Here is a 19383-nt window from a genome sequence, read left to right on the forward strand (position 1 = left end):
TTAATAATCTGACAGATTCTTTCCGGATCCATCAATACTATTAAAATATGAATTGTATGGGGTATAATAAAGTATACATCAATACTTTATTTAATTGTATTTCATTAATGATTTCACTTTTATTTGTATTATCCATTATTATGTATAATGTATAATATTTGCTAGCAATTTATATTGTTTAAAAAATTATGGTACAAAATAATTTTATATTAAACGATTATAAAAGGAAATAATATGAATTATATATGTTTTAGAAAGAATTTATTTTATGAAATAAGAAAATATAAATGAAATAAGAAATAATAATATAATAATGAAGAGAGAGAAAATTATTCCTTTTTTGTGTAAAATTTGGTGCAGTGAGTTAGAGTTGATTACACAAAAAATAGTGCTATAAAATTTGGTGTTTGGATTGGAGATGCCCTTAGTTTTCTCCGCCTTTAGCGACAACATTAATTGGTTGTATTTTGACAGGTCAACTTTTCTGCAACTCATGTGATCCATGTCTATTCTATATTTTTGCGAATTTAAAATTTTTGGGTGCATTAAAACTCCCTCCGTTCACTATTGTTTGTCAGGTATACTAAAAATAGATGTCTAAAATTAATTGTTAATTTAAACAATCAAGAAACAAGTAGTCACTTTTTCCAATTCTGCCTTTAATAATAACATAACTACTAGTAACAAAAAGTAATCATTTTAAAGTTACAAGACTATTTTAATGTAAAAAAAGTTGTTTTTCAGTTTTCAATAAAGTACAAACCATATTAATAATGATTGATAGTAGGGTTATATTAGTCAAATTGCACCTTATATTAATTTTTTTTAAAGGTTGTGCATGATTTTACCCTGACAAACAATAGTGGACGGAGGGAGTATTAATTTAGATAAGAATAGTGAAATAAACACTCTAGTTGAATTTAAATTCAGATTTCACGAGTGGATATTCTAACTTGTACTAATAACACAATAATACTTCTATATTTTTTATTGATGTATTATTAATTATATCCTAATTTCTATTAATTTCTTAATATATACATATATATAATTTTTTTTAAAATTAATAAGTGCATGTGCACCCCACTACCCATAGGGGTGGCTCCACCTCTGTCCTTTTGGGCTTTTGTCGGAGGCATAAGCATTATTTCATTTCAAAGTAAGTTGGATGCATAATCATTATTTCATTTCAAAGTAAGAATCATGTGAACACATGCAATTAAAGAGTTGTTTGGTAGGATGTAATTAAAAAATATTAATGTATGTACTAACTTTATATATTATTAAATAATTATATATTCTATTTAATATCATGTTAGGTATAATTAATAAATGGAAATTCATGATATAAGCATTGCAAGAGGTTTTAAATACCTCATGAGTATACTTTAAGACGGAGTTGTCCCTCAAAACTATTTTCATATTCTTTCCAACGTTTTTGTGGATGGTATTTATATAAAAATAAAATAAAATTAAAGATTATGTTATCCATATTAGTTTTAATACATCAAATCAAACACTATATAAAAAGTAATTTCAGATCAACTAATGCAAACATAACTAATACTTCATTTGTCTCAATTTATGTGACACATTTCATTTTTTGAGAGTCAAACAATTAAATTTGATCTGAAACTTACGCATGAAATCTTTAATTCTTTTAAAATGAATTTGTAAACTATATAAAAAGTATTATAAATCATAATAAAATATATAATTAAAGATAAATTAGTTTAAATCTCAAAATACGGAGCGGAGGGAGTACTAGTATTACCAATGCCATCATGGTGAGTAGATGGGATATGTTAATGAATAGTTTAATGTACTCATGTGTGCCCAATAAGACTTTCCTGCCCCTCTTAAACAGTTGACTCTTTATATTTCTTTCCCCACCTTATCATCAGCTGTACATATTGTTAACTTTTTTTGCTGGATCTGCATCTGTATTTCTCTAACAATGACTTCATATCCTCCACCAGGTAATTTCCCTAAATTAATTCCTTTCATTTCTTTGTATATTAAATATTCTTCATGTAACACTTAAATGATCAATTACTACTACGATTTTTTCTTTCCCAGCTAAATTAATGTTGATGAAGACTTCTTTTAATATTGATGATTGATTGTTATAGGGTATGGTGCACCACCACCACCACCAGGCGGCGGGTACTATCCTCCGCCACCAGGACCCCCTAATTATCAAGGTTATTTCAATAATGATCAATGTTGTCCACCACCACCACCACCTCCTCAACATATTTACCACCACCACCATGATGATCACCACCACCATCATGATGACCACCACCACCACCACCATAGTGGTTGTTTATCATTCCTCAGAGGCTGGTATGTCAACTCCCCCCCCCCCTCCGTTCTCTGTATATTATTGTTTTTTATATACAGATGTTTGACTGAATATAAAATTTAATAATTCAGAAAAGATTTGCTTTTATACCCTTAGGATATGGTAAAATTTAATTCCTACTCAATTTATTTACACCAAATTATACTAATTTACTCGGATTAATCTATAAATTAAGATGAGAATGTATATTAATTAATTATGATTTAGTGATATAAGTGTATTTCAAGATGTCATGTATTTATTAAATTTGGTGAAAAAAATCGAGTGCAAGTAAGGTTTTTACCAATTTCAGTTTTTAAAAGAATGTTATTTGGAGTAAAATAGAAAATTTGAAGTAAAAAGTTTTTAATTTAAAAAATTATTTGTTGAAAACTGACTAAATAGAAAAAAAGGGTCATATAATAGAGGGCGTATGATATGCATTCACGTAACGTTGATTGGTATATATGTATTATCTTATTCTAAGCATATAAGTACATGATATCCAACTAATCTTTCGAATCAATTGACTTTTGGCTGTTGCCAAAATTATTAGACGAGTGTTAAATATTAGAGTCTCAAAAAGATGATTGGGGTTTCTTTAAAATGGTTTGAATAATTTTGATTTTTCAAGTTAATTTTTAGGCTTGTGTTAAGCTTAATATTCATTTTTTAATATAATACTAGAGCAGGATCCCAATTTTTATTTTCCGATATTGGCCCATATTTAAATAGTGTGTGCACCAAATATACGTCCTTCTCTAGGCAGCTGTTTGAAGAGTAACACATTTGATGATTTAAGGGATAAGTGATCTCTTTAATATGATTTGGATCATATATTTTCTTTATGAGCTAGTTTTTGAGGTTGACCGAACACAAAGTTTAAGAAATAAAATGAAAATTTTGAATCTTATGATCTTAAATTAAAGATGTGTATAGTCTTTTAAATCCCATAATCTTAAACTTGTTGTGTAGGATGTTGAAATTGGAAAACTTACTATGTATGAAAAATATACTCTTTTTTGGAACAAACCAAAAAGAAAGTAAGTCACTTAAACTAGGACGAAGGGAGTACCATCACTGCTAGAGAATTACAAGAAATTAGCGACATAATTTTTTTTGCAGCTAAACAACATAAATCCCATGCTAATTCCATTTAACTATGTATTAACGATGGATCAGAAAATTTAATTAGCTAAGACCTTTTTAGCGACCAATTAAATAGAAATTACTGATAAATTCAGTACCTAACTTTTCATATTTTTTATAGTGCATTTTTAATAAGTAATTATTGACCCCGTAAAGGAGAAGAACCAGGGTGGGGGGATTTGGGAAAGTTGAGAGGGTCGTGGCTCTGTTGAAGTTGAGTAAACAACAATATTAGAAAGTTAGTTGAATATTATTGATAAAAGTTTTTCCAAATAAATAGAGATTACATATAGAACTGATTTCTAAAAATAAGCAACAACTGACCCACAACTAATGAACTCCTAAAATCAGTAACAATAAAATCTTCTTAAAGAATAGGTCCACCAAAAAAAACTAATTGGACATAAATATCCTGACCATATATGTTCAAAATGTAATGGAGAAGATAATGTGATTTTCGATGTCCAGCTGGAATGATCAAATAAAATAGAGACGGAAGAAGAGAAGAAGAAGAAGAAGACAAAAATAAAAAGACACATGAAGTAAAATGTGCAAAGAAAGCCGTAGATAAAGAGATAAGGCAAATAAGACATATGGCCAAAAGCAAATAGTATAAAGTAAATAGTACCATGTAAAAAAGTCATAAAGTAAATAGTACTATGTAAAAAAGTCATGAAGTAGGTGCATTATTGTGCATTACTGTAGGGTAAGTAGTATAGTACATGCATTATTGTGCATTACTGTAAAATAGCCATAAGATAGAAATTCCTTTCTATATAAAGGAATGTACATGTAACATAATAAGCAAGCCTTCAATAAAACGAAGCAAGCATTCCAAAAAACACCCTCTCAAATATTTAAATACTTAATAGATAATGGAACAACTTTCAGGATAAGCAAGAGGCAAAGGTATATTGTTCAAAAAATATGTAGAACTAATTTCATATATTCCTAAATATCATATATATGATTGAATAAATTTATGTTAGTTATTATGTATTAGAATTATTTGAATCATGATTTCTAGTTTATTAGCAACTGGAAACAGGGAGAAAACTTCTATACTATGTCATTCTAATGTTGAAACCGGTAGGCAAGGAAAGCCGTTTAGGGGAGTAAACAAAGTTGAGGCACTGATAAGAAGGAAGTATCCGCTAAAGTACGATGCTAGTAGTGACAGGAGAACATAATAAACAAATAATCTAGTTCATAATGAACTAATATGAATTTAATCAATTATGAATATGATAGGAAGAAATAATTGAAAATAAAAACCTGCATGATAAAGAACATGACTACATACAGGCATGATGAAATAATAAAAAACTACGAAATTTTAATCATATATATACTTAAAGGTATAAAGATAATTGAATTAAGAAGAATCATATGGGAAAACATATTTAATGATAACGAATCAGAAGATATATTAAACCAACAATGGTATGAAATAGTAAATATTTAAATATTTGAGAGAGTGTTTTTTGGAAAGCTTGATTATTATGTTACATGTACATTTCTTTATATAGAAAAGAATTTCTATCCTATGGTTATTTTACAGTAATGCACAATAATGCACGTACTGTACTACAATAATGCACAATAATGCATTACTATACTACTTACCCTACAATAATGTACAATAATGCACAATAATGTACCTACTTCATGACTTTTTTACATAGTACAATTTACTTTATGACTTTTTTACATGGTACTATTTACTTTATACTATTTGCTTTTGGCCCTATGTCTTATTTGCCTTATCTCTTTATCTACGACTTTCTTTGCACATTTTACTTCATGTGTCTTTTTATTTTTGTCGATATTTTTGGTAGTGTGGTAGGTGTGGTAGGTGAGCAATTCATGACATTTTTGGTAGGTGTACCATTTTTGGTAGGTGAGGAATCCATTTTAAAGATTTTATTATAATATTCGGTTGCTAAGTGTCTTAATCTTGATATCTCTTTAATATTATTTATGATATATTCTAGATATAACATATCTTGAGTTCTTCGGTACGTATATAAATTATTTTCCATTAATTGTTCCAATAGTTTTATGTCTTTCATAGCTTCTGTCCAATATTATAAATATTCGTAGTTCATTTTAATCTTATTTCAGGTAGTTATCTTGGTTATTTTCTTCTTTTTCTTCTAATTCATCTTCTAATTGCAATTTTTCTTTAAATTTAATAATCTCATTTGCTAATTTTGTTTTTTGTTCTTTTTCTTTTTGTTCCATTTCATACATTTCTTTTAACATTGCCAGCTCTTTTTCTAGTTCTATTATTTTAGTATTTTTTACTTCTTCTAATTGTTGTACTTCCTTTTTTGCCTGTTGTTTTATTTTTTCAATTTCTGTTTTTCTATCTATTTCTTCATTTTCTTTTGTTATTCTTATCATAGCAGTTAAACTATCTTCTAGTTTTACCGTTTCTTTTTCTAACATTAAACTTAGATTGTCACCTATTTTCTTATATCTTCTTCCTAGATTAGAAAATATTTTTTTTATTTTTAATCCGTCATAGTTTTCATATGTTTTTTTCATCTATTGTGTATTCTTCTTTATTCATTTATAAATTGTGTTGTAGTTTATATTCTAAGTTTTCTATTTGTATTTGTAGATATAAAATAGTTTTTCTTTGTGCTACTATAGATTTTTTAAAAGTTCCTGCAAATATATTATTGTTAAGTCTATTTTGCCTATGTCTCAATTCTCGTCTTTTTGCTATAATTATTTCAGTAAGTTTTTGTCTATATTCATTATTCTCGTTATTCATTGTATTTTTAAATATTGGATATATTTATATTCTATTTTAGATACATTATCTATCAATTGATCTGATTTGACGTTATCAGTTTTTGTGATATTGAGTTGTTTATATTCTGGATATAATTTGTTTAATTTTCTTCTTATTTCTCTAAATGCACATGTATATTCATCTATATAACACATATTACATATTGCTAATTTTGTCATTAGATTCTGATTTATGATTTTTTCTCTATTTTGTTCTTCTACTTCTGTTGTCATACTACTAAATTCATTTCTTATAGCTACTTCGTACTTATATAATATTTCCATAGTTGTAGTAGCTAATTCACCATTAGATTTTTTATTACTTCTCAGGGTTTTTTAAATTTTCATCTGATAAATTTTGTCGCCATAATTTTACTGTTCCTATAAGTGTTCTTTCTATATATCTTGGTGTTTCTGTCATTCCTATTTTGTTATCTATTAATTGTTTTGATATATATCTCATCCATAATTGAATTGTTTTATTTATATCTGCTATACAGTCTAAATCTAAAATATTATGTTGTTCAGTTATTGGTTTGAGTGTCCATTTTTTATTCAATCTTTTATCCCATATAGTTTTTTCTTTATCATATTGTTTATAGTTTGTATCACATATAGTTTTTTCTTTATCATATTGTTCATAGTTTGTATTATAATATTTTAAATTTTTTGGGTTTTTTATTCCTGATGTACTAGGTTTTTCATCCATGTCTATGCCTCCTGTATTTACTTCTAAATTCTTTGTATTATCTATGTTTGTTAAAAGTTCTGTATATGTTTTGCTTGTTTCCGAATGTTGTTCATCTAGATCATCATCATTTATTTCTTTTATTATGCTAAAATAAAGCACTCAACAACCTCCCTTAAATCATATGTTAATCATAATATCAGTTTATAATCATTCTCTGAGTAGACACCGAGTAATATGTACAACTTCACAAATGGACCCAACTTAAGAAGCTTAGTTAATAAATCTGCAACATGATCTTCACTTCTGCAAAATATTAACTCTCACTACATAAAAGATGATCTTTAGTGGCAATTGAGCTATTGCCACTAAATATGTATTTTTAGCGGCAATTAATACTCTTTGTATATGTCCCTAAAGCCTTTAGAGACATTGGATCTAATGTCACTTAACTAATGCTGCTAAAGACTTTAACACTCTTTATTAATGTGTCTATTTATTGCCGCTAAAAGTTATTTTTACTGTAGTGTCTATGACTTTATTGTTGACAAGATCTCAAAAAAATGATACTGCACATCAATGTGTTTATTTCTCCCATGTAAGATCGATTTCTTGGAGAGCTTGATTATCAAACTATTAACACAGTAAATGCTTGTTGGTTCTAGTTGAAGCTGATGTAGCATTTCTATTAAATTTGACAAGATTTAAGATGAATTAATGTAAAGATTTGATGGTTAGGAAGATAATTATTCATTGGTACAACAGTTAAGATAAACAACTTTGTAGGTGAAATTTAGCTAGTCAAGATAACAACTTTCACATCAAAAAAGATTTACTTTGGTCTTTGCATTGTTAGCTAGTAAATAGTATTTGTAGCAAAAATGGGAGACAAGAAAAGTGATGAGTCCACATTGAATGTCAATAATACGTCATCATTGGCATCTCCGCTTATGACAAGAATTGTGTCAAATGCAAAATTTGCAGTTGAGATTTTTGACGGGTCAGGACATTTCAGAATATATGGCAAGGCAAGGTCCTTGATGTTCTTTTTCAACAAGGGCTAGATATTGCCATAGAAGAAAAGAAATCATACGGTGTAGGAGAAGAAGATTGGAAGATTATCAACCGTGTTGCTTGCGATACCATTCGGTCGTACTTTGCAAGAGAACACAAGTATCCATACACAAAGAAAACATCTGCAAATAAATTATGGAATTTATTGGAGGAGAAATTCTTGAAGAAAACACAGTCAAAATAACCTTTACATGAAAAGAAGACTGTTACGCTTCACTTATATTCCTGGTAGCACAATGAATGATCATATCACCAGCTTTAATAAGTTGGTGACAAATTTTCGGAATATGAACGTGACTTTTACGGATGGAGATATGGCCTTAATGTTGTTATGTTCACTTCCCAAAGAGTTTGAGCATCTTGAAACTACTCTACTGCATGGGAATGATGAAGTATCTCTCAAAGAAGTTTGTTCTGCCTTATATAGTTATGAACAAAGAAAGAGAGAAAAACAAAAAGGCGGAGAAGCAGAGGCACTGATTGTGAGAGGTCGTTCTTAAAATCATATGAGATCGAAGAAAGGTAGATCCAAGTCAAGATCCAGACTCAGCAAAGATGAATGCTCCTTTTGCCGAGAAAAAAGGCACTGGAAGAAAGATTGTCCAAAGTTGAAAAGCAAGGTCAAACCAAATAATGTGAAGGCTGTCATGGATTCAAATGTGGTTGATTGTGATGACTCTTATTACTCATTAGTCACAATAGAGTCATCCAAATCATTTGATGTATGGTTGATGGACTCAGTTTGTAGCTATCATATGTGTCACAATCGAGATTGGTTTGTTGATTTACAAGACGGAGAATGTAGAGTTATTCATACTACAAACAATAATCCTCTTACCGCATATGGTGTTGGTTCAATTCGATTAAGGAATCATGATGGATTAACTAGAACATTAACAGATGTTCAATATGTACCAGATTTGAAAAAAATATCATTTATGTAGGAGCCCTAGAGTCAAAGGTATTCAAAGTCATTGTAGATAATGGCGTAATAAGAATATGCTCCGGTGCACTGGTGGTAATGAAGGCAATTCAAAGAAATAATAACATGTACCATTATCAAGGTAGTACATTTATTGGGACAGGGCTAGCAACATTCAATGACGACAAGGAGGCAGAAATGACTAGGCTGTGGCATATGCGCTTGGGACATGCTGGAGGAAAATCCTTGAAAACTTTCTCAGATCAAGGATTGCTAAAAAGAGTAAAAACTTGCAACTTGGAGTTTTTGTGAGCATTGTGTTAAGGGAAAGTAAACAAGTGTTAAATTTAGAACTACTATACATAATATTAAAGATATTTTGGATTATGTTCATTCAATTGTTTGGGGTGCTTCCAAAACACCTTCATTAGGTGGGAAACACTATTTTGTAACCTTTGGTTATGACTTTTCCCGAAGACTATGGGTGCATAAGATGAAAACTAAAGATGAAGTGTTGGGAATTTTTCTCAAATGGAAGGTGATGATTGTCACACCCCGAGCCTACACCCTGGACGTGGCCGGCACTTGAAGACCATTGTTGGCCCCCAAGCGAACCCTTGGCCTAGCTTTCTTAACTCAGCTGAAACTTAACTCGACAGCATAACTCAATGCAATGAAAAGTTATAAAATAACCAACTGATTAAAATCTGGCCAAAAAGGCAACTCGAGTCCCAAAATAAAATATTTACATATATACATAGATGAGAGACTCAAAACCCACTGACTGACTGTCTATGAAGCCTCTATATCATTGAGATGGATGTTGGGACAGACCCCGCAACATCCTAATAAAACAAAACTAAGAGAACAACATAATTGAGTCCTCTGGAACACAAAGAGGCTCACCACTGACTCTCGAGTGCTCAACTGGATCAACGGTGTGCTGAATGCTGACCCTGGGTACCTGTGTCTGCATCGTCATAAGATGCATGCCAACTGACATCAATACATTGAATGTACAAGTATGCGAGCTGGAAAGCTAAACCACAACTTAAGCTTGAAAGGAGTACAAAGGAACTCTTACATTGGCTATGTTTAACTCATGAATAATTTAACTCAATATATAAGGTAATACGACACATGCAATATATAAAGCTTGCAAAACAGTGTAAACAACTTAGATTGTTAAAGATAAAACAATAACAACTCAACTTTACTTATACAAAAGTAATATAACTTTAGTGGGATATTCTTTAACCGACAATCACCACTATGAGCCCTAGTGGTGATACAACGTTTTACCTCACGTTGCCCAAGGACCATCCTATACCTTGCGGTGATATAGGAAGCTAACTTTACTAAGTGGATCCACTAGCTTAACTTTACGGATTCATCTAAAAAGTATCACCCGTTAACTCCCATGTTCGCATGTTTCTTATGGAGAGTTGAATTTATATGAACTCGTGTCCCCAATTCGGTGCTCAAGACTACTCCCAAAAATACTTAGCTCATAAGTGTTTTAAACACATCTTTCTCTTTTTGAGATGATTACTCAAAACTTTGCCTGAAGGCTCACTTAGAATCGATGTTCCTTTTTCTTGAAAACTTGCCCAAAGGATCTTTTGGAATCATAGTTCATTTCTCATTCAAATGTAAAAACATTTAGAAACTTCTTTGGGAATACATAGTTCCCTAATAGCTTTTGAGAAATGAACTCAACTTTAAACTCTTGACTTAACTTGAAACTCTTAACTTAACTTGAAACTCTTGACTTAACTTTAAACTCTTGACTCTTTACTCTTCACTTGACTTGAAACTTGAGCCTTAAAATGAAGTTAAAACATTCAGCAAAGACTCTTGAAAAGCTTTAGAGACTTGCTTTGACTCCCTTCTTGAACTTCTAGACTCAACTTTTAACTTCACTTGACTTGGAAACTAACTCTCCTTGAATTGGAATTATGAATTCAAGGTGTTTGATCACATGTTATAGATGAGTTCTTGACGTTTAGACATACCTTGAGGTGTTGGAAACAACTAGGAAACATAGGTACAATACCTAGGAACATGCATGAGAAAGTAGGGAAGGAATGGGAAGACTTGGCGCTCTTGGCGCTCGGAGAAGCGCGGAGCGCCAGACCTCAAAGGTCAGAAGGGTCTAGTTGGGGCTCTGCTAGGGGTGCCGCCCCAAGGGCTGGACCTCAAAGTCCCTTTTGGGGCGCGCTGGCTTGAGCGACGCCCCAACCCTTTTCCCCAAAAACTTGACTTTTCTCCTTTATTTTCTCCAACTCTAAACCTTCTACACTTCAAAGTTTCCAGCCCCAAACACTTAAAATCATAAACCTCTCAACATACAATAGATTCAACTCAGAAACACCACCCGAAACATACACCAAACCAATAAGAACTTCAACACAACACAACTACAACTTCAACAATTACAACCAACAACTTCAACAAACATATTCAATCTTTTCTTGAAATTAAACGAGCTTGGCGTGTTGGGGAAAGAACCAACCCAACACTATGAACTCACATACCTTAATAGGGATCACCCCCGAAGAAAACCACGACGATCTTTACGAAGTTTGCTTCTTCTTCTCCTTTCTCTCCTTTTCTCTTAAGAACCCTAACTCTTACTCTTTTAAAAAGGGGAAAAACTGATCAAAAATCAGTCTTACACCTTAATATATCCAAAGACAAGGCTAGGGAAAAGACCAAAATACCCTTACAATTTCCGGACGGATTCCCTGCCAACTGCCCATCTTTCAAAGGGCATAACTTGCTCATACGAACTCGAAAACGAGCAAAATCGATGGCATTGGAAAGACCAATCCACGAAATTTGCAAACATAATTGGAACTACACCTAGATCATCCTGAGCTAGGAGTTATAACCGTTCAAATTTGGCCAAAAACTCATTATTTTCCATACTTGGCCAAATTTTCCAGATTTTGAAATTTTCACATTTTTCCAAAAATGACTATTTCAAATTTCAAGCTTTTTCAAAGTTATTTCAAATTGTCGGATGTTACAATGATAGAGACTCAAATTGGCAGAAAGATCAAGTGTCTTCGCACAGACAATGGTGGAGAATACAAAAATGATCTTTTTCAGAAAATTTGTGATGACAATGGCATCATCAGACATTTCACCGTCAGATATACACCACAATAGAATGGGGTGGCAGAACGCATAAACCGGACTTTGCTGGAGAAGGTTCGGTGCATGTTGTCCAATGCTAACTTGGGCAAAGAATTTTGGGTTGAGGAAATAACATATGCATGTCACCTCATTAATCGTCTACTATCTACTACTATAGGTGGGAAGACACCATTAGAAAAAATGGTATGAAAAAACCTGCTGAAGATTATGGTTCTTTATATGTATTTGGCTCAATTGCATATTATCATGTAAGAGAGTCAAAATTGGACCCAAGAGCAAAAAACACTTTATTTATGGGAATTACTTCTGGAGTCACGTGATATCATTTATGGTGTCTAGAGACAAGAAAAATATTTTTTTCAGCAGGGATGTTACATTTGATGAATCTGCCTTGACAAATAAGGTAATAGTTGAAGATGTCAAACAAACTGATGGTGCTTTAAAGCAGGTGGAGTTTGAAGGAAAAATATTTTTTCCAAAATTGGGATCAAACAAGGAAACAACAGAAGATTTTCCTCTGGAAGAAGAGCCAATCGAAGGGGAGTTTCAATCTCAAGAATCTCAACCACAACTTGAATCAATAGCAACCAGCAAGCCAAAAAGGACAATAAGAAAACCTGCTCGACTCATAGATATGGTGGCTTGTGCAAACTCAATTGTAGCCGATGACATTCCTACCACTATAAAGATGCAGTCCAAAGTTAAAGATGAAGATAAGTGGAGGATTTCCATGGATAAAGAAATGCAATCCCTTTATCAGAATCATACATGGAAATTGGCCAATCTCCCGAAAGGCGAGAAAGTAATTGGGTGCAAATGAGTATTTGCAAAGAAAGAAAGATTTCCTAACCAAGAAGATGTTCGCTACAAATCAAGATTGGTGGCCAAAGGATACACTCATAAAGAGGGAATTTATTATAATGAGGTATTTTCTCCAGTTGTGAAACACTCTTCCATTAGAGTTTTGTTGGCTTTGGTAGCACAGTTGAATTTGAAACTAGTTCAGTTGGATGTAAAAATTGCATTTTTACATAGAGACTTGGAAGAAGAAATCTACATGACTCAACCAAAAGGATTCAAAGTTGATGGAAAAAAATATGGTGTGAAAACTTGAAAAATCGTTGTATGGATTGAAACAATCTTCTAGACAATGGTACAAACGATTTGACAAGTTTATGTTGTAGCAAATGTACATAAGAAGCAAATACGATTATTGTGTGTATTTGCGCAAACTTGAAGACGATTCCTTTATATATCTTCTCCTATATATTGATGATATGTTGATAGCTTCTAAAAGTAAAGAGGAAATTAAGAAGCTAAAGATTCAACTAAGAAAGGAGTTTGACATGAAGGATTTGGGTGAAGCAAAGAAGATTCTTGGCATGGAGATAAAAAGAGATAGACGTTCAAAGAAATTATATTTATATCAGAAAGAATACTTGAAGAGGGTACTAAATCGATTTGGTATGAATGAGAAAACGAAATCGGTTAGCACTCCACTTGCTCTTCATTTTAAACTTAGTGATGCTATGTCATCAAGGAATGAAGCTGAACGAGAATATATGTCGAGAGTACCATACACGAATGTTGTTTGTATCTTGATGTATGCAATGGTTTGCACAAGGCCAAATATTTCACTTGTTGTTGGAGTTGTAAGCAGGTACATGCATAATACTGGAAAAGATCAACTACTGGTTATGTTTTCACTATTGCAAACACACCAGTTAGTTGGAAGTCTACTTTGTAGTCAACAATTGCTTTGTCTACCACTGAGGCAGAGTATATGACAATTGCAGAGGTTGCTAAGGAGACAATTTGGCTTCAAGGATTGCTTAAAGAGCTTGGTATTGTAAGAGAAGGAATCACAATATTTTGTGGTAGTCAAAGTGCTATTCTATTAGCGAAGAACCAAGTTTATCATGCAAGGATGAAGCATATTGACGTCTGATATCATTTCATATGAGACATCATAGAAGAATGTGGAGTCATAGTGAAGAAAATTCATACTACGGATAATCCTGCCGATATGCTGACAAAAGTGGTGAGTGCGGTCAAGTTTCAACATTTTTTGAACTTGATCAACATTGTTGAACATTGAAGATTGAGGTTGAAGGCGCAAGCAAAAATTGTAGTTGAGAGAAAGTTGAAAATGGAGAATCTTGCCAAGGTGGAGATTTGTTAAATTTGACAAGATTCGAAAATGAATTAATGTGAAGATTTGGTGGTTAGGAAGATAATTCTTCATTGGTACAAAAGTCATGATAGCAACTTTGTAGGTGAAACTTAGGTAAACCATAAAATGGTTTCACAAGTTAAACCTTGATATTTTGACACATTGTGATGTCAATAGGAAGAATTCACTCCTTTAAATAGGTAGCTCCTAATTCATTTGTAACACACCTTTCAAATGCCTTCTCATCTTCAAAGGCATTTGTTTTTCTTTCTCTCTTGTAGTATTTCACTTGTACTCTTTTGGAGTGAAATAAATATTGGTTGGTTGTGTCCGAGAAGTAGGCAAAAGAAAACAAAATTTTGCCAAACCTCGTAAATTTTTGGTGTTCTTTTTATTGTTGTCTCATTTACTAATTATTAGCTACCCTTAGATATAGTAGTTGTGATTTCATCGCTCTCTATATATTCGGCTTCCGCAACAACCAATATTTATTTCACTCCAAAAGAGTACAAGTGAAATACTACAAGATAGAAAGAAAATCAAATGTCTTTGAAGATGAGAAGGCATTTGAAAGGTGTGTTACAAATGAATTAGGAGCTACCTATTTATAGGAGTGAATTCTTCCTATAAATGTCATTCGTGACATCACAATGTGTCAAAATATCAAGATTTAACTTGTGAAACCATTTTATGATTTACCTAAGTTTCACCTACAAAGTTGCTATCATGACTTTTGTACCAATGAAGAATTATATTCCTAACCACCAAATCTTCACATTAATTCATTTTTGAATCTTGTCAAATTTAACAAATCTCCACCTTGGCAAGATTCTCCATTTTCAACTTTCTCTCAATTACAATTTTTGCTTGTGTTTTCAACCTCAATCTTCAATGTTCAACAATGTTGATCAAGTTCAAAAAATGTTGAAACTTGACCGCAATCACCACTTTTGTCAGCATATCGGCAGGATTATCCGTAGTATGAATTTTATTTACTATGACTCCACCTTCTTCTATGATGTCTCGTATGAAATGATATCAGACGTCAATATGCTTCACCCTTGCATGATTAACTTGATTCTTCGCTATTTGACTAACACTTTGACTATCACAAAATATTGTGATTCCTTCTTGTCCAATACAAAGCTCTTTAAACAATTCTTAAAGCCAAATTGCCTCCTTAGCAGCCTCTGTAATTGCCATATACTCTGCCTCGGTGGTAGACAAAGTAACTGTTGACTGCAAAGTAGACTTCCAACTGGTGCGTTTGCAATAGTGAAAACATAGCTAGTAGTTGATCTTTGTTTGTCCAAATTACCTGCATAATCTGAGTCACAATATCCAACAAGATATTGACTATTTTTATGCTTGAAAACCAAGCCAACATCTACAGTATTATGAATATACCGTAGAATTTATTTTACAGCCTGTCAACATGCATCTTACCATGTTCAAAATGATACGATTCTTCCTCTCAGATACACCATTTTGTGGTGTATAAGTTGTTGTCAATTGCCTTCGAATTCCCTTCATAGCGCCAAAGCTTGTGAATTCATTGGATTTGAACTCACCACCACGATCAGTTCGAAGAACTTTGATTTTCTTCCTCGATTCCTTTTCAGCAAAGACCTTGAATGAGCTAAAAAAATCTTTCTTTTGTTGCAAAAATTGAACCCACGTCTTTATGCTATCGTCATCAGTTAAAGATATAAAATACCTTTTATTTGTTTTCAAAGCTGGATTGATTAGACCACAAAGGTTTGAGTGAATCAATTGCAACAATTTCTTAGGCATCCATGCCTTTTCTACCCGAAAGGATTCACGATGTTGTTTACCAATAACACAATTTTGACAAACTTTGATAGTAACATTGAATTGGGGAAGACCACCAACCATGTTCCTTTGTTGCAGGGTTCTCAAACCATTGAAATTGAAGTGTCCATAACACATATGCCATAATCATGTAGAATCCATCATTTTTTGTCATCGAGCATGTTTGGTCATTACTGTGTAAAGGAAACAACCGATTGACTGTCATTTTAACTTCAAAAATTGTTCCCTTTTGTAGATGTTGTACTGTGCAATAACCCTCTTTGATAACAATTTTCTAGTTTTTTTCTAGTAGCTGCCCTATACTAAAAAGATTGTTCTTTAATTCAGGAACATAAAAAGCTCCATCAACTTTGAAGAAATGTCCCTTCACCTGCAATCTAATAGTGCTTTGTCCCATAACAAAAATACAATAATTATTTCTAATTAAGCTTGACATTATCTTTAAAAGATTCATCCAAATTCAAAAGCAAAGATTTGTTACGGAACCTATGATTACTGCAACCTGAGTCCAGATACCACTTATTTGAATGAGATTGTTCTTGCGCAAGGCAAGCCATCAACAAAGTTTCTTCTCTTTCTTCATCTTGTTCCGCGATATTCGATTTCTCTCTATCTCCCTTGTATGAATGCAAATTAGTTTTGTATTCAGACTGATAGTGGGCATACATGTGACAACGCTAACACTCTATTTGTGATTTATCAAATGTCACATTATAAGCATAGTGTTGACCATTATCACGTGCATTTCCTCTACAATTTGAAGTCATGTTTCTCCCATGTCATCTGCCTCTACCACGACCTCTTCCAAAACCATTCATGTTAGAAGAATCATATTGATTTTCCACTTTCGAAGCTTGGTATTCTGTAGGAGAAGGTGTCATACTCTGCTCATGTAATAGTAAAGAGCTTTGTAGTTCATCAATTGACATTGTATCAATATTCTTTGACTCCTCAATAGAGCAAATCATATATGCAAATTTGGAAGACATATAGATCATAGAATCTTTTCAATAACATCAACATCATTCAATTTTCCACCATAAACACGCATCTTGTTAACAATGATTAATGTTCTGGTGATGTACTCATCTACTGAATACCCTTCTTCTATGTGTAGAACTTCAAATTCTTTGCAAAGGACTTGAAGTTGTTGCCGCTTCACTCTTGTTGTACCGGCATACTTTTCCTTCATTGAATTGCAAATCAGCTTTGAGGTATCCTTTTGAAGAATGGTCTCTGTTAAATTAGGTCTTAGACCTAACTCACACCCCAAAAGCTAGCTCAAAGGGAAGAAGATTGGTCAAGCCTTATAAGGAGTCCACCCATCTCATTAACCACCGATGTGGGACTTTTGTCATTCTTTAACACCCCACCTCACGCCCAGTGCTTAGCATCTGGTGCGTGGGCAATTTTGATTTTCCCCAACATCGGGTGAGACGGGTCCTGCTCTGATGCCATGAGCACTTGTTGCTAGTTGCTACAAGATACCAAGTAAGCTGCGGCTTCTTTTACTCACATGTCACTGTAAGTCTAACGCTGATACCACTATAGAAATTGAGTAAACAACAACATCAGAAACTTCGTTGAATATTATTGATGGAAGTCTCTCCAAATAAATAGAGATTACATATAGAACTAATTCCTTAAAATAAACAACAAACTGACCCACAACTAATGAACTCCTAAAATCAGTGACAGTAAAATATTCCTGAATAATAGATCCATCCAAAAAACCAATTCTTTTATTCTGCTAAGATAAAACACTCAACAGGCTCGGGTAAAAATTACACTACTTTTTTCATCAAATACCCGATGATCACCATTTGCATAATGAAAATCAATGGTTTGGGAAAAGAAAGATATATAATAATATGACAATCACATAAAAACAATTTATGTGGCCTAATAGAAACCTCATACAATAATTTTTCTAGCTCTATTATTTTTTTTAATTTCATTTCTTAATTATAAATCTATTACCAAAAATTCAATGAATGCATAATTTCAATATTCAACATGTACTTTTAAATACTATTATCATTTTTCAATTTTTCAATCATGCATTAATAACAATTGATTTTATTACGAAATAGCTCAGATTTTCTCTTGAAACTTATAATCTTTTATCGCAATGGTTGGGAAATACTAGTAGATTTGATGTGATAAACTTTTAATCTTTATCACATGTATTGTGATAATCTTTTATCACAATCTTTTATTACAATCTTTTATCATTGGAATTAGCAACAAAATTTGATTGGTTATTGCAGTTTGGCCGCTCTTTGTTGTTGCTGTATTTTGGAAGAGTGCTGCTGCTGCTGCTTCTAGTTGTGCCTGTCAAAATTGCTATTTATTTCTCAAAACTTTTTGTGTGAGGATTTTCTTGCTTTTAATTATATATATGTATTTTTAATTGGAGGCAAGTTTGTGTATAATGTAATGGAAGGCTAGTAATAATAGAACTATGGGTGTGTTTGGTATGAAGGAAAATGTTTTCCTGGAAAACAAGTTAATTTTTGACTTATTTTCTCATGTTTGGTTGGTGAGTAGAATTGTTTTTTAGTATTTGATTTATGAATGAAAAATATCTTTTATTTTTACGAGAGTAGAAAATAATTTTTGAAATTGAAAATATTTTTTAAAAACAAACTTAAATTTTTTTTGGGGGTGGGGGAAATTTTGAAATTGAAATTTTTTTTTAAAAACAAACTTAAAATTTTTTTTGGGGGGTGGGTGGGGGGGGAGCTAGGTTAGGAGGTGGGTGGGGGGGGTCAAGGGTAGGGTGAAAAAAATGATTTTTTGAAGTTGAAAATATTTTTAATAAACAAACTTAAAATTTTTTTTTGGGGGGTGGGTTAGGAGGTGGGTTGGGGGGGGGGGGGGGGTCAAGGGTAGGGTGAAAAAAATGAATTTTTGAAGTTGAAAATATTTTTTAAAAACAAACTTAAAATTTTTTTTTGGGGGGGGGGGGGGTAGTTGGGGGGCTGGTTTGAGGGTAGGGACAAAATAAATTGATTTTTTCAACAAAAAAGTAATTGTAATTTGAAGTTGAAAGAGAGTTTTGGAAAATGTTTTCCTTAAGTTTTGAAGGGGAGTCATTTTCCTTAAATTTGAGGAAAAATGAGTTGATTTGAAAAACATTTTCCAAAACATTTAATCTAACAAAACATGAGAAAATTGGAACACATTTTTCGAAAAATGTTTTCCTTCATACCAAACACACCCTGTATGCA

The 19383-nt window shown here is 32.3% G+C and overlaps 2 protein-coding genes across 2 annotated transcripts in view; both read left to right on the plus strand.

The window, feature by feature from the left end:
• Positions 1 to 19383, plus strand: part of LOC125809198 (gamma-glutamylcyclotransferase 2-3) — a 1073903-nt gene that overhangs the window by 916275 nt on the left and 138245 nt on the right. The window lies entirely within an intron of this gene.
• LOC125809207 (cysteine-rich and transmembrane domain-containing protein WIH2-like) lies at positions 1913 to 18493 on the plus strand. The gene is made up of 3 exons (XM_049488870.1): positions 1913 to 1979; positions 2133 to 2349; positions 18421 to 18493. Exons 1-3 carry the CDS (start codon positions 1958 to 1960, stop codon positions 18476 to 18478), a joined length of 297 nt encoding a protein of 98 aa, XP_049344827.1. The 5' UTR covers positions 1913 to 1957; the 3' UTR covers positions 18479 to 18493.

Source organism: Solanum verrucosum, unplaced genomic scaffold (genome assembly GCF_900185275.1).
Source record: "Solanum verrucosum unplaced genomic scaffold, falcon-dt-bn FXZP01000062.1, whole genome shotgun sequence".
Lineage (NCBI taxonomy): Eukaryota > Viridiplantae > Streptophyta > Magnoliopsida > Solanales > Solanaceae > Solanum > Solanum verrucosum.

Coding starts and splice junctions, on each gene's coding strand:
- LOC125809207 (XM_049488870.1), top strand. CDS start 1,958: ATGACTTCATATCCTCCACCAG. Junction 1,980..2,132: donor GACTTCATATCCTCCACCAG/GTAATTTCCCTA, acceptor TGATTGTTATAG/GGTATGGTGCACCACCACCA. Junction 2,350..18,420: donor TTATCATTCCTCAGAGGCTG/GTATGTCAACTC, acceptor TGGTTATTGCAG/TTTGGCCGCTCTTTGTTGTT.